This window comes from Diuraphis noxia, unplaced genomic scaffold, assembly GCF_037042655.1.
Source record: "Diuraphis noxia isolate RWA-SAM2 unplaced genomic scaffold, SU_Dnox_SAM2 contig0004, whole genome shotgun sequence".
NCBI lineage: Eukaryota > Metazoa > Arthropoda > Insecta > Hemiptera > Aphididae > Diuraphis > Diuraphis noxia.
This window is the reverse complement of record NW_028301714.1, coordinates 67,756,853-67,774,089: the sequence shown is the minus strand read 5'-3', so window position 1 is coordinate 67,774,089 and position 17,237 is coordinate 67,756,853. Positions and strand designations below refer to the sequence as shown.

Here is a 17,237-nt window from a genome sequence, read left to right as displayed (position 1 = left end):
GTTGGATTAATATTATTCCCATTTTGATTTCTGAAATTACCAAAAAGGTTCTCAAGACAATCTTGACAGAGTCTGTATGTACATAATGCATACTGCGGTGTTTGAACATCTTCCCAAAGTTGTAAAAGTGAATTAATTGTGATTTGCCACCCATTTAAGAATTTCATGCGTTGAGTAACATCTATTTGTATAGTTTCTCCATCTATGATCTTTGTCTCAATAACTTGCATATTTTCAAAAATATTCAACATCTTCAATAAATGTTCTCTTTGTTTGGGAGTGTTCTTAAATGGACGGTTAAAATCTTTACTACCGGCTTTTGGCTTAGAATTCAATAAATCAAATAGTTTATCCATGTCATCTATGAAGTTGACAGTAGTATTTGCATTAGAAGGCAAGGTACCATTTATAATGCAATTACGCATACTTGCGGCCACTGTTGCACTGAAAACATGAGCAGCATAACAGACTTTCATTTTTTGAAAAGGCCCAGGATAAATATGAGCAACAGTTAACTTGGGTGCACAGCGGTTTAGACCTTGGTCAGCCTTAAAAAAATCGTTGAGGTATTTTTTGTCCGTTAGATCATTTAGGTCATTAGACAATTGTAGTTTATACTTGTAAAAATTGTTTCTTGTTGATTTTAACAAGTGTGGAGGGTCAAATACATAGTATATTTTTTTCCCATTCACAAAGAAAAAAGGACGCTCCTTTGTGACATGCATTTTACTAGCAAAACTATAAAAATTTGGTCCTTGATCGGTAGTGAAAACTCTAATATTAACACAAATACTCTGGAGTTTAGAGATAACAGCAACAATTGTGTTCTGTAATGTAATTCCAGTACAACTATTATTTATGAAATAGTATGCAACCGGTTGCTTCCATTTATAATTAAGACTTCTAATCATAAAACATAACACATGTTTTGCGGGTTCATATGTTTTTTGATCATATGTATTATTAAATCCAATTATACAATCTTTTGATAAATTATAAAAAAGATTAGTTTTTATGGACATTTCATCAACACAAAGAATGCAGTCCTTTGCATCATCTTTAAGATTTTTTATCTTTAGTTCTATAGAATTGAATATAATGTCGTTTAACCCGGGCATAATATCTACTTTTTCTGTGACTCTTCGTAGAGTTCTTGGACTAGGCAATTGCAAAATATTTTTTAAGAACCTATATGCCATGGGCCCAAAGAAATAAATAGTAAGGGCTAATTGTTTTAATTGGTTAGTGTAACGAAAGCCTTGAGGCTGTCTAGAAGCCATTCTACAATAACTTTTAACAATCATTGAAAGATTAGATGGTAAATGTATATCACATACTTCATAAAAATGTTCTTTGGATGTCATTACTTGTGAAAATTTGTTGGACATAAGGTTGAAATTTTCCTCCAATATTCTATACTTTTTCTCAAGTTCATTCACCTTAGTTTTCAACAGACGTTTTCTAGGTGTGTTTACAGAGAGCAGCTGGGTGGTTTGAGTAGTAGATGTTGACATAGAAATTGTAGAACATACAGAAGTTGAACTAATGATTGATGATTCTATACCTAAAAATAAATCGAATTACTAAATATATAAAAGATAATGGTAACATTATTTAAAGTAAAAAGTGAAAATATGTATTATCAATTATCATTAAAAACCCCTAAATAAAATAAAAATCGAACATTAAAAATTAACCTTGCCATAAAGTATACTTACTATCTAGTTGATTTTCTGAAACATTTAATTTAGAAGGTGTGCTGCTCGAGTATCTTGGTTCTGAAATAGAAATATCATCTTCAAAGGACACTTCGACTTTATTATCTAAGGGCAGCTCAAATCCAGCTTCAGTATTATCTAAAGATAAAGTACAATTTAATAAGTTGATGAAATATGATAAATAACAATCAAACATTTTAAATTAACTGACCAAACTCTGTAGGTATTGCAGTTGGTAATAACCTTGTCTTTTCAGGATTACTGAATGAACTAGCAGCAAAATGTTTGTTACATATTCGATAATTTTTATAAATATAATCTTCAGAATGGCCATGAAGATTAAATAATTTACAATTTGTTAACCACTGATTACAACTGAAATTGTAAAATATTTAATAATAATAAAATAAAAATTAACTTTGACTTGACATCTCAATTCCAAAAAAATTTTGGGTACACTTACCGCGATATATCATTTGGAAACCTATGCAATTTACAGTCCTTTTGTTTAGTCTTCCTTTTGGAGTTAACACAATTTTTAACAATACACACAAGCACCATTGTTTAAAGTGATTTAATACTATAGAAAATCAAATAAGGTACTTTGTAGTTTTGTACTAGGAATTAAATGATCACAAATTCACAATAATCAAAATTTTCAAAAACTGAAAACACGTTGTTATCACATAACAAAACAATGATAGTATCTTGAACTCTTGATTACAGCAGTGATAACAATTTGTCCTCCAAAAAAATGGCGACCGAGTGTCCAGGGGCTGCTACAACCATAGTATATATAATATATATAGACATACAGAGTGATTCTTTTATCAAACAACACTTATATGGTGTTTGTGTGTAAATACCACCTAACGACCTAACATACACCTATAACACACAAACACCACCCAAAACCACCCAACTTCGGGAGGCTATATCTTGTAAACGAATTGACGAAAAATGAAAATTTAAACGTGAAAATTCATTGCAAAAATAGCCTTTTTAGTTTATCAAATTTTAAGTATAGGTTGTCATTTGAAAATCAAAAGTTGATAATGGTTAACCTGATAAATATAAGGGTGAAAATATTTTAAAAAAATATATAGTTCTAGAACAAGATGGTTCCAAAATTTTGAAAAAAAAAAATTTTAAAAAATTCAATAGTTTTTGAAATAATGAGTGTTGTTTGATAAAAGAATCACCCTGTATATTATATATATATTGCACTATTTTCACAACACTTTCGTTAACACAAGACACAACAGATGTACTCATAAGTCATAGTAGACACTAGACACTAGACGCCGTATAAACTAAAACTTTACTATACTATATTTTAGGTCTATGGTCTATAACGTGGATTTTATCTATGGGACTATGGATATACTGCACAAGGGCCACAAGGCACGATCGGACAATCGTAGACCATAGTGGCACACGAATTAGTAGCATCATCAACATTCGTGTATGATACTATAGCATTCTAAAATCAACGTCTAAATTCATCAAAAATTACATTTTTTTTTTTCCTTTATCACTAATTTACAATTTTTATTTATATAATTTTATGTCTAAATATAAAATTGGTATTTACTATTTATAGAAAGATAAATATGGTTGAAACTTTAAACTTATACCAGGTTAATTTGTAACTTAGAAACAACAAATATAATATACTATGAGTATTCCGTATTCGTCGGTACTTCACAGAAGTAAATATTAAAATCATTAACAAATAACAACGAAAACTCAATAATGCACCTATATAATTATTATATTGCCATGGCCTGCAATCTACATATTATCTGGTATTATCCGCAACTAATAACAATTAACAATATCTACCGCAAAATTACCAAAATTTGTTGGAAAATTAATGTAAAATACCTACACCTAAAATAAACCTAACCTCGAGAAACTAGGTTCTTAAGTCAAATACTCAAATGTGATTGGTGCACTGGTCTTCCACATATTATATAATTCGCAGGTTTTATAAATACTTGTTATTTTTAAAATTTCACTTAATTACTTAATATGTTTATATTATATTATTAAGGATTATGATTTTAATAATTCATCGTAACACATATTTTTATTTTTTAGTCACTTCCGAACAGCGTATCCTTTAATGACCTCTACACGTACTACATAGACATACAAATGTCTATAACTCTAAATTTTTCAATTATTTCGAGAAATAAATTGTTTACAATTTTAAATTAAAAGTTCCAATAGAAATGCCAATCAGGTAGTGATACATTTAATTAACAATCAACCTATAATGTATCTAACGCATTTTTTAAATTGCAATTAATTCATATTGTAAGCATTTAATGTATAGTATACGATATCCGTTCATATCAAATAGATGATTGTAAAATTAGTTGTTATTTTTGAGGCTATCTTAAAATTGGGAAAATTATGTAGTAATTAAAAATGACTTTGAATAGTAAATAATTAATAATTATATCATTTGAGAACATGGCGTAGAGTACTTAATAATAAATAATATAATTTTTGACTATTTATCGCGATGTAGATAACATTTTATACTTTTATCTGTTGGCCATCTATAGATTTATAAATTATAGTAAATTTGTGTATAAAAAAAATTTAAATATAAAATATTATTGTTTTTAACTCGGCTTTTTACCAAAATTTACGATTGGTAAAAGTAAAATATTAACCAGCTGTAATTGAGGAACACCAAAACATGGCTGCTACAGCCTTCCGTGTTATCGTGTTATCACTTAATATCAATACAAGCATAATTATAATCACATGAACTTATAAACTAACCCTTGTGAAATTGAATCTTAATGTTAATATCCCAGTTGAAGTAATAAGCGCGAGTTTAGTTGCTTCAATTATTGTAATATATGTACACTTAATTATAGTTTGTATTAAATACCAAATTAATATGTTTTTTTAATTGTATATATTGTGTATATAATTTTGTTGAACTAAAAACACACATGCAAACTCATTTTTTGTGAAGAAAAACCTGTGAGTTTCATAAAAATATAAAATTACTACAATTATTTATTGTATTTACTAATTATAAATTAAAATAGTTTTTTGCCTCTTAAGATTAAATCTTAAAAAAATTGTCCCTGAATCTGTTAAAATGTCAAGTTTTTATATTGATTAAAAACTTTCAGTTATTCCTTAAAATCAATAATCTTGAACAATAAAATTTATAATTTAAATATTAGTATTTGTATATATTATTATATATAACTATTTTTTGTTGGTTTAATTTGCATTTATAGCATGTAAAAAATATAATATATCATCTCTTGTTTTAATTATTTGTTTTAGTATTTTTTTTTAATGAAATATCATAAATACCAAGAATAAAATCATACTTACTTTTCAGGTGATTTTTTTAATTCAATATACATAATGATGAGGTGGTCAAGAATGCCAAGACACTTTATGTCTGTTGTAAGAATGCAGTCTTCTAGTATAACTACTACTAAACTAGTTCGCCTCGATGAATCAAAAGTGCCCAATAATATTGTAGCAGCTGCTTTTCAATCATTAAAAGAAATTGATGATGCTAAAACAAAAAAGTCATCATTCTATATTATAAATAATACAATTGATAATGCCACTACAGTCGAAGAAATATTGGCAATATCAGACATAGGATTAGTCTCTAAACAACATGCGCTAAAAGTGAATATTTTCCTAGCTTAATAAATCTTATCATTAAAAAATATGTTATTCACATTTTAATATGATATCCTAATATATTATTTCAATTTTTTTTTTTTTTTTTTATACAGGCTGTATCTACTTTAGCTGAATGGGCTAGTTCTGGCCGAGTAAAATTGTCAGAATTTGAATCTGATTTAAGGTTTTTAAAGTTATGTAGGATGTTAGGGAAAGAAAATACGAAAGACAAAGAACATTTGTTTAGTGATCTATCTACAGTCCTTGGAATTACAGGAGATGATGAAGCTGCCAAATTGATCTCTTCAATAAGTCTACCACAAATGGTCAAAGTAAATGATTGTAGAATATTTTAAATGAAAAAACATTTATACTTAATACATTTAAAGGTATTATCAACACTTGGTGCTAAGAAAAAACGTTCCACAACTTTATTGCGATCATTAGCATTTAATATTGGAAGATGTTCTGAAAAGATGGATATTAAACAATCTGCTGATGTACTTTATGCTTTAGCTATACTAAATTTTCCAGATGAAGTACTTCTGGAAAAAGTTAGTGCAGATGTACGTAGTATTATGTCTACCACCGATCGGCCTTCAGTTATTGCATCAATAGTAACAAGTATTGGAATTTTACGATACCGAGACCCAGGTAATTTGCAATTTACAAAACACATAATCTTTTTTATATTCAAGAAGTAATTGGATTATAAAATAATACTTTTTTGAGTCAATTGTGTAGTATATTTTAAAATACTATACTAATTAAAATATGATATAGATGGTTAAATGTTTTACTCCATAAATATTATTTAATATTTTTTTATCAACGGTATTTTAATATTATTGGTTAAATTAAATAAATAAAAAGTAAAATTTGTGCTTACTTAATTTAAATTACTTTTGTAGATTTACTGGAATCCTTGTCAACATGGTTGGAAAAACACATTGATGAATGCAAACAGCATACACTATTTTCATATTTATTAACATTAGCTTATGTAAATTACAAACCTAATAATATGGACAATATAATTCGAGTAATTTTTTGTTAATTTTACTTTTCTTTAATGGTACAGGGTATAGCTGTACTGGTATAATTCTAGATTAATTTAATAAGATTATTTTTAGGTGTTCAAAAATACAAAGCAATTTAATGATGTTGGTAATTTAAACACATGGCTTGATATTATTTGGAGTTTGGTAGTATTAGAAAAAGCGGACAATGAACATTTGGCATCAGTTTTATCACCTAATTTTATTTCTAATCTTGTGAAATTGAAAGGTAAATGAAATGAGCATAATTCACTTTGGATAATTTTCTCAAGAATCAGCTTTTTTATTAATTGTTTGTACTTAAAATATATGTATCATAATATATCTATTTATCTATTATTGAACTTTACAAAAAAATAACTTACCTGTTAGTATACCATTGCTTATAGAATATTAATTGAATAAGTCGTGTTATTCGCATTCCACTAACGACTTAAACCAAAATTATTCCAAGTGATAAATCAGTAATATATTATACTTATTAATACGGCTAGGATTTATATGCAATAAAAAATGATTAAATATGCATTTGGTTTATTAAAAATATGCAATCAAAATATGCTTAAATAAACCAAATAAATATTATTTAAAAAACTTATTTTCTATAAAATTTTTTAAATACCAATTAATAAAAATAAATATGGTAAACACTTAAAATATAAAAACATTTAAAAAATTCTAAAATCTAAGAATCTTTAAAATATTAAATGATATAAAATTGATAAAGCTACTCAAATAATTACATGATGTTTTAAATTTTCAAAAATGAACGATCATCTGTTTGACCTTAGTATGTTTTTATATTTGCTAAAACTCCGTTCAACATCACATGACGTAATTTTTGCATATTTATATTTTGTAACTTCCCCAGAAGTTAGATTTGGAAAATCTTCATCTACATCGTTGCCATTTAAAATATTACATATCGTAGACATAGCTTTAAGTCCGCTATTTTTTTATAACACATTTTAGATTTTTTCAGAGATCGGTCCTTTGTTTTGGCCAAGTTAAGATTTGGTGTTTTCAATGATTTCCAAATTGAATGAAATATACTATAAAACATGCATTTTTTGTATTTTTGTAGTCGAAAGGTATAAAAATATTCATTTTGTCAAAATATGCAAAAATATGACAAATAAAAATACCACCATTTACCTCAGCAAGAGCTAATTGTGGACATTACTTACAAAATAATTAATCAGAAGTTGCAAAAAAAACATACCAATGCATATAAATCCTAGCCCTACTTATTAATATATCCATCTATTAGATAGGACTTAATTTATTAAAACAATTTATACGTATCTTTTATTTATTTAGCAAATTACTGCACAGTTCCCAGATAAATTTATACTTTAAGTTCAAACATTAATAATAGTTATTATTAAAAATACATTTATTCAGATTTTCTTTACATGGTGATTCACAGAGCATGTTTACACCTTTTTTCTTCAATAATTCAATTAAATCTAATTTTTGAATATACTTTAAGACCATATTTTTTAACTTTTGTGATTTATTGTACTACTTAAGAAATGTATTGTAAAGATTCTTTTTTTTCAAATGATACTCCCCCTCCCTTTCATTCATATATTCAGCAAATAATTTTTCTGAAAAATTTTACGTATCTGAATCAAAATGTATACAAGTAGTTTTTGAGTTATTTAACTTAGAATTCTAAGTATAAAATTTCCATAGTAATATGTTTATATGGTATGTGTCTATGATGATTTGAACATTTTAGTCATTAATATTAATCTAACTACAATAATGATTTATAAAAATAGCTTATAGTATAATAGTATAATAACTAGAAAATACTAGTACAAATATTGCATATATTTTATATCTTTTTAAAACCATCTTCAAGGACTATTATCCTTAGCTTAAACACTATTAAATAAGAAATTATAAATAATATAAATTTTAAACCTAGGTACATCGACATTTTCAAAGGAATTATCCACTAAATAATTTATGATTGAAAATGAGAGTTTTCATTTGAAAAATAGAAGTTTATATCATTACAGGACACTTCTTAAGTAGTTAAAAAAATTTTTCAAGTTTATTTAAAAATTCCAAAACTTAGAATTTGATTAAATTCATTACTAAAGAAAAACATTTTAAAAATAGGAATGGAAATGAACATTTTTGATGATAATTAATTAGACATAATTAAAATATATATAATTTAAAATTTTCAGTTTTTTAAATTTCATTTTTATTTTCTAGGTAACAGAGTTGTATCAATCAAATTACTTAATATAAATGGATATGCTAAGACCAAATTAGATTATAAAGGTAAATATTATAAGTTCATTATTATTATTATTATTATTTTCATATTTAAGGTTATTTTTTTTTTAGAATGATATAATTAAGAATAATCTTTGTATCAAATTTTTGATTTATAATAGAGTTGTATGCAAAATTTTTAAATTCAATGCTCTGAAGTTTCATCTGAGATTTATTGAGAATTTAGTTAGTACTTAATAAATAAATATACTATAAAATTTAATAAATTCTATTTTATTGTTTAAATACAGGACCATTACTAGATTCAAATTCTGAGATTTTTAAACTTGAATTAGTAAGATCAAAAGACAAACAAGTCTTAATGACAACAATGATGGACTCTTTGTCAATCATGTTTCCATCGGAAAATTTTGTGAAAACTGACGTTAAAACAGATTTAGGGTTTATAATTGGTAAGCTTGAAATTTTATCTTTTAATATATATTTTTTATAATGGAATACCTAAGTAGGAACCTATTATTTTATAGATAATAACTAATTATGATACAGTAAGTTGTCATTTAATTTTGGTTTTACTTATTACATTTTAGAATTTAAAATTCTTGTTTGGCTTAACAATGTGATAATTTCAGTAAAACGTTTTTAATATCAGCTTATATGTAACTTAATTTTAGTCGACCTTTTTGTGTAGTGTAGCCTTTTGTAGCCTGTGGTATAGGAAAAGATCATAGGTTAAATGCTAAGAAAATCTCCCTTCATAAAAAAAAATTTATTTGGTCCAAGTTGTACATAAAAAATTTCAACCTTAATAAGTAGTATGTGGTTATAAAAAGTTTTAAAACTAATGGCATAGTGTATATAATCTTATATAATTCAAAAGTTATTTTTCAATGATGACACTACCAATTTTATTGACATTCCTATCATACACATATGGTTATGATGTGGATAAGTGTGCGTTTATTATTTATATTAGTTCTTAATTTGATTAATAATAATCAATAAGTTGGTTAAAAATAATTTTCCTACTCTGCACTGCTACATTAATACACTTATCATGTTTTACTTTTTGATAATTATATACTACAGTGTCATTTATTGGCAGGAACACATTCCTCTAAATATGTGTAAAGAATCCCACTTAACTTTTTTTTTTGTGTTTTCTAGGAACCTATCCTTGACTTTTAACAAGGTCTTACTAGACATAATATTTAGTGTGAACAAGTTCTACCCAAAAATTCTAATAAAAAATAATGTGTTTTGATTGCTAAGTTGTATCCAACTATATAGTTGAATTAGTGTACATTTTATAACTTTTATTAAAACAGAATACAATAAAACTATAAAATATTCATTGCGTCTATCTTGATAGATATTTGCATAATAATACAGAGTTAATACAGTACAATTAAAAACTAATTACCAAATACCATTAATTTCAGACAATAAGTATTCTTTAAAAAATATATTAGGTAGTACCTATTATTATTTAAAGTTTCTATTGATTCTACTTAAAAATAAAGGGAAGCATTAACTTCTTGTTATTCACTAATAAGTTGGGAGTTATCACAAATGTGGAGCAATAGTGCAATACCTTTCATGAATTTAAATTTTTCTCTATTCTTATTGATGCATAATATAATTCCTTTATTTTATCATGTGTAATGTCTACTTACTATAATTATTGCAATGAACAAATATTTATTAAGATTTTGATGTGTAATACTTCATGTGTGTGAATGTAAAGATCTCAATAATATATGATAATCAAAGTACTATTTGTTATGTTAGATGCGGAATGTGCGCTTGATTCGAAATTGAACCCCATACCACTTGATAGTTCCAAGGTGAAGAGTCCAGAAACACATTTAATAGCATTTATGTTGACGGGATTTCATGACACGTGTCGAGGCTGTCACAATGAACCTAATGGAATTTCAGCACTCAATGCACGGTTAGCTAACACTCTTGGCTACAAAGTACTAACTGTTCCTTACACAGAATTAGGAACTAAAGACACGTTAGTTAACAGTGTTCAATACCTAAAAGAAAGTCTTAAAAATTTGTTAAGCGAGTCTTAGTATAAATAGTTCTGTATTTTATGTTTTATTGTATGTATCACGATTAAATTCATATATTTAAAATCAAATGCTGTGTTTATTTTTTTGTTTTTTACACTTATAATATAAAAAACTAAGTTCGTAGGCATTTGGATTTGATCCGGCTGAATTGCACAACATTTTTGCATACCATGAACAAAGGTTTTCTAATTTTGATATTCGACATTGACAAATCAAAGCTCCATGTGATGAATGTTGATGAGAATCAATAAGTAATACCTATACAAAAAAAAATATTTTTATTCTCAGAATTATATATTTAATTTTTCATTCATTAAAATTATTTCAAATATTTAAGGATTTTATAATTCTGTTTGTTGGTCTAAATCACAAAAAGCTAAGTTATCAACCACAGCATTATACTAATTGTATTATGATAATTTTTAAAATACATTTGAATTTATTGATTGTAAATAAAAAATAACAATGATGTATATAGATTGAATTTAAAAGCTTAACAATACATTTTGAACTTAGAAATATTCATTATAAAATTAAAATAAATTAAAAAAAAATACTTACTGAGTTCATATCTAACTGTATTACTATTAAAATTGCTTTATTGTGAGCAATGAGAATTATGTAAAGGTTGTTTGGTTTACAACATGGAGGATTTGTATACCATTCGATTACATAACGGTTCATCTCAGTGTACAAGTTGATTATCATATCGTTAAAATAAACTGAACTTTTCTAAAATAACCAATATAATTATACAAACAGCCAATTAGGAAACAATAATAGTTTTCAGTTAAAGTTGAAAAAATAATAATAATTTAGGGTTGCATAAAAAATTGTTAACCATTTAAGGAATTAATAGTACACTAAGGGTTCAATATTTTATTTAACCTGCTATAAATTTTTATTTTTACCCATTCAGTCATGGTGCCCAGTGATGATTTGCCTGCCTTCATTGCTTCTGGCACAGTTAAGTTTGTATCCTGTGATGAGCTGCTATTTTTGAATAAATTTTGATGGATTACATTACCATTTAGTATTGCATCTGAAAACAATTCAGTGAGGCTGTCTTTGATTGATTGTGTGAACAAACAATTGACTCGAATGTTTGATGTATTTATGTTTGTAGCCATGAGTAGTGCTATAATAGTACACGCATTACTCCCTTCTACAAATACATAAATTATAACATTATTAATAAGTAAATAATAATATCAAACAACACTAATTGCTTTAAGCAAATAATATTCATTTACCCACTTTATTATCCAAATAAACATAATTTAGGTTCAAAATATTAAAAACCAGTTCAGTAATTTAAACATTTTTAATACCTAGATGAACATTTTTAGGATGATAAAACGCCAGAGAAAATCTTTGATTTATTGTGTTAAATCGACATTTGACATTGACGCCTCAGAATTTAATGCAGCAAACCAATAATCAGTTCTTTTTTAATTTATCATTTTTTTTAGATGCTTAATGTAAATAATATCATTATCGTACTGTACTTGAATTTTTATTTCCTAATCTTGATTGTGAGAATGTAGGAGGGTACCAAATGAAGTGTATGCCGTATTTGTTTACAAATTTAAAATTTTCCGCATTTTCTGTGTTGTATTGACATGCATCACATGTCATCTTAGTGTTTCACAATTTTGATAGAAGTTTTCTGTAAATTTATTGTTAAAAGTGTTTTTGTTTATTTATGTGTTTTAAGTATTATTATTTATACTTTAGTGTAGTCAATAGAAATATTGAATGTTAAATTAAATAAACACATGATATAAATATTAAATATATAATTATCAATAATTATTAATTTGTAGGTACTAGGTATAAGGTAATTGGATCTATAAAAATAAATACAAGCTTTAATATTCTTAAGGTCATTGGAGGATTTAATGCCTGTAGGGTGGAGTAAATATTTACGAACCTGGACACTGCTCGAAAATGCTCCTTAGACAACACAATCACCACACTTTGTTTTTATTATTATCAAATCGTTTAGGATAAAAATCGATTATATTTTACATTTTAACTTTTTGTTATTTGTATGTTGCTCAAAATACAAAGTTTAAATTACAATTTTTTAATTATATAGGTAGATACAACAAAGTTATATTATGTGCATCAGCATCAACTATAGTATTAAAGTAAAATGTAAAGCTATACCCAGTTACCTCGTGGCTCCTACAATTATGACGATGACGGGATGACATCATAATAAATTATAAGCTATAATAACTAGATAAAATATTTATGCATAACTGAATGAGCTCAGTCGCACAGATTAAAATATTAAATGAAATAATGATTAAATTATAATATTATAATTAAATGTTTCATTATTTTAACATGCGGTAGACGAGTTTTGCAATGTACATACTATAATACACTGCAATAGACATAATACGCAAATACCTGATACAAGTCCGATCGTGTATTAAACGGAATATCATAATAGATTGAATTAGATTAGATTTGTATTGAATATTTTCTGAATGTGTCTAGATGAGATATGGGCACTTACATTCACTTTAGCTACCCAGCACGTCTTTAATTTTTTTTTTTATCGAGTCATGTGAATTCCAACGAATTAAGAACGATAGTGGGAAAACAAAACTTGCGGAAACCATTATTTTGAAAGTTATGGTCCTCCAAAGTTGAGGATTTTACGTTTATACGTAACAGTATTTTAATATCACGCGGAGTAGACTTAGGCGAGTTGTTTATTCGAACTGTTCGGTCTTTAGTAGTCAACCACCTGGAGCCGATAGGCGAAGCGCATCCCTTGAGTTTGGCTACCATATGGTATTATATCTGCAGAGTCAGTAAGCGAAGAGTTCTACTACACTTGTGTTACTTACATTAACAAGGTCAATAAGTTTATTCGTTAGGCAATCCGTCTTCCCGAGGTGCAGGGATGCTTGTCCCCCCACGACCCCGAAGGGATCAAACCCCCTTCTTCTTCCCCTAGTTCCTTCCTTTCCAGGAGAGGTTATAGGCTCATAAATGGGCGTAACTAGGATTTAATAGTTACAGCAGGAGTTTTAGAGTCCTAAAAAACCAATTTTTCAAAATAAATTGCGGCGAGCAAAGTTCTACATCATGGTAGAATAAACATTTTTTGTCACGCCTGCACCGAAAGTTTACCATACGAAAACGGTTCAATCGTTGCAGGAAACTTGGAAAGCGATCTTTTCCAATCCAGAGGCCGGTAAAATAGAAATCCCATAAGTGCCGGGTGGTAAAGGGAAATCCACAAAAGTCCTGAGAGTATCCTCTGTGCCAGTGGCGCCCAGACAGGTTAGCAAGGTATGCAACTGCATGACGTGTTCTCGAGGGGGGTGGTTGTGTACTACTGCAGGTTTCACAGGGAAATTAAAAAAATTGTAACATAAACTATAGTCAATACTAATTGATTTCTTTCAATTACAGTGAATAATAAGTGAAAATATTTGTTATAAATAAAAAATTGCAGGGTGGGTGGCTAACTTTTTTTAACTGCATATGTTCTTAAAATACCTCTGTGCGCCAATGCTCTGTACAACCAGACATTGAAATCGATACCACGGTCCAAACATACATTTTTGAGTAAAAATTAAGTATTCATATTATAATATATAGTAGTCTCCTTGTATGACGCGTAAACATTTTCCTTTCATGAAATTATTTCCGTTGAATAGTGTATAGATTTAATAGAAAAGCATAGATCCCTGCATTACCTTTGCCGTGATAGATGACCGTGGTGTAGTAAATAGTAATATGTGTGCCTTGTGCAGGAAGGTAATTTCAGTCTTGGACGGTTGGACGATATGTGGTCCTTGCCTGCTGCGGCTTGTATTACCCACACGCGTAACCCGCCGCTGAAATAGCTCATTTCCAGCACATGCCAGACAATATTCTATTTTCTCACGCCTGCACAATAAGTTAAGTTTTCTATGACGGTTGAAGCGTTGGAAAGCGACTTTTTTCGGATCACCGTGTGGTGGTTAAGTGGGAATCTCCATAGTGTCGGCCAGTAAAGTGGAAAAAGTGATGGGCGGTAAACTGGAAATCCTCAAAAATTCTGGTCGTATCGCCTATACACAACCAAAAACTGAAATATATACCACGGTCCTTACAAAACATATAAACTTTTGGTTAAATCTTATATATTTTATAAATTATATTATATAACCTCCTTGCAAGACGCGTAAACATTTTTTGTCATGCTTGCTGCATCAAAAGTACAAAGTTTTATTAGTTTTCGATGACGGTTGAAGCGTTCGAAAATGACCAGTTTCGTCCAGTGAACTGTAAAGGTCCGTTGTTTTCCTTACAGCGGCAGCAGATAAAATCTACCTCGAATAGTTAAATCTTTGATTTTCATCGCGACCGGCGGTAAAGTCATGGCTAAATATTTAGCCATGGGTAAGGGTAAGTAGTAAGTAGTGTAAGTACTAATAAGTAGTATTTCCAGAATGTATAACCTCGGAAAAGTATTAATACCCATTACATCACGCAGCGGTTAATTCCGGTTAATTCAGATCAAAATATACATGTTGGATACTAGCTGATAGATGGGTTATTACTAGGGCTGGGATTTATATGAAATAAAAAACCAAAAATATGGACATATATATGTAATTAAAATTGCCAAAATATGTAGTATTCTAAAATAAAAAATAGTATGTACCTACCTATTAAGAAAAATTTTAAAAAGATTTTAAAATTTAGAATTAAAATACAATTATAAATAATTTTTGAATAATACAATTTAGAATCTAATATACATTTAAGTTTCTTTTAAAAGTAGTCAATAATAATAATAATAATCCCAGTAAACATGTGAATGTCTATTAGATGTCTATTATAAACAATTTTTTAGATCAAAATATCTATTTTTGATGTATAATAGATGTCCTTTTTATGTTCTAAAATAAGTCTAAATGAGACAACTATTTAAAGTTTAAGTGAATATTGTTAATAAACTGTCTTTTATGTTTTATTGGTATACAAACTAGCATTTTAGATGTAAATAAACTATCTATTATTTGTATAGGATATGAGATACATGACTAATTAATATAATTTAATTTAATATAGTCTTTAGTCTTAAACTATAATATTTAAGTTTAATAAGTTAAATAAGTCCACTTATTTATTATTATACATTTAGAGGTAGGTAAATATTTACAGTTGGATAGGCATTAAATGTAATTAATATATTCAAAAACAAAAATGAATACCTCCACAAAATTAATTTATTTTAAATGTATAAATATAAAATAAATATATATTGTTGGTCGCCGGTATAGCTTCTGCAAATTATCGGCGGTTGGCTATATCGACTTGCGGTGTTAGGGATTCGGGTAATCCAATGAATACACAATATAATATATATAATAAATACACTTAACAACGTATGTGTGTGTACACTCAAACAAATATAATAATAATAATATATCAACGTCGTTGCGTGATTATATATAATACATAAAAAAAAACTCTACCTATAGCGGGCGCCCCAATATATAGATTTAATAAGAATACTGAATAATACAAAATAATAATAATACCATTTCAGACCAATATGGTCGAACATACAAAATATATAAATATATAGTTACAATAATATAATAAATTAATAAATTAAGATTGAATACTAATCAATGTTACGACCTGACAGCGACATTCGCACACGCCTCCACTCTGTCGAGCTATAATCTATACAACCGGACTGAATGGCAATAGGTGGCGGCAACAGGTAGTACACTTCCCAGGAAGACAGGTCACGGGACAGGAAGCTCCAGGGCTGATGACGGAACACGAGTTGGAGTGACCGTGGCTCCAGCACAGCGCACGCGGTACACGACCGTACAATCTCCGCAGAGAGGCAGAGAATAAAACGTTCTGGTATATATGTATAATATATTGTATATATATAAAAAATATACTGCGACCAGAACACCAGGTGGCACGTGGTAGAAAATATAATAAAAAAGCATGTTGGCCAAAAAAAAACTCGGCACGCTGGCGTAACAGGCGGGAGCTGAGGAGATGGTCCGTCAGTCTCAACCGCGGAAAAAAGACAACACCGGGCGGCGACTCTGTCTTAGCTCGCGACGAGTTGTCTACCGATGTAGGAGTGGTAGGGTGCTCGGTGAACTTCGACGCCGACGGCACGATAGCACCCGCCGATAATATCGGGGCGACGTGTTGTTGTTCCGATGTTCGAACATATATAAATATTATATAATAATAAATAATAATGATATAAGTTACAAATACAAAATATACGTAAAAATGTTAAAATTATTGTTTTTGATAATAACAACATACAGATTTTGGAACAAATGCACTTTACCACGCCCCTCACGAATTTCAATTTTTTTTTTTTTAATACATGTTTTTCAACGCTGATTTCGAGATTGTTTGAACTTTTGTGCGGAAACCATTATTTT

The 17,237-nt window shown here is 28.1% G+C and overlaps 2 protein-coding genes across 6 annotated transcripts; one reads left to right on the top strand and one right to left on the bottom strand.

The window, feature by feature from the left end:
- Positions 1-4,520: 4,520 nt before the first annotated feature.
- LOC107170310 (FAST kinase domain-containing protein 4) lies at positions 4,521-10,859 on the top strand. The gene is made up of 9 exons (XM_089226584.1): positions 4,521-4,724; positions 5,098-5,399; positions 5,510-5,728; positions 5,786-6,050; positions 6,308-6,438; positions 6,530-6,683; positions 8,687-8,755; positions 9,001-9,162; positions 10,502-10,859. Exons 2-9 carry the CDS (start codon positions 5,124-5,126, stop codon positions 10,789-10,791), a joined length of 1,566 nt encoding a protein of 521 aa, XP_089082710.1. The 5' UTR covers positions 4,521-4,724; positions 5,098-5,123; the 3' UTR covers positions 10,792-10,859.
- Positions 10,848-16,778, bottom strand: LOC107170311 (uncharacterized). Of its 5 annotated transcripts, XM_089226587.1 has the most exons (6): positions 16,456-16,778; positions 14,517-14,873; positions 12,300-12,460; positions 11,703-11,956; positions 11,353-11,523; positions 10,848-11,049 (listed from the first exon to the last, which is right to left on the bottom strand). In XM_089226587.1, exons 3-6 carry the CDS (start codon positions 12,427-12,429, stop codon positions 10,855-10,857), a joined length of 750 nt encoding a protein of 249 aa, XP_089082713.1. In that variant the 5' UTR covers positions 12,430-12,460; positions 14,517-14,873; positions 16,456-16,778; the 3' UTR covers positions 10,848-10,854. The 5 variants fall into 5 exon arrangements, with proteins under 5 accessions (XP_089082713.1, XP_089082712.1, XP_089082715.1 ...); XM_089226586.1 differs by lacking the exon at positions 16,456-16,778 and having other exon boundaries at positions 14,517-15,443; XM_089226589.1 differs by lacking the exons at positions 14,517-14,873; positions 16,456-16,778 and adding an exon at positions 12,972-13,087.
- Positions 16,779-17,237: the final 459 nt, after the last annotated feature.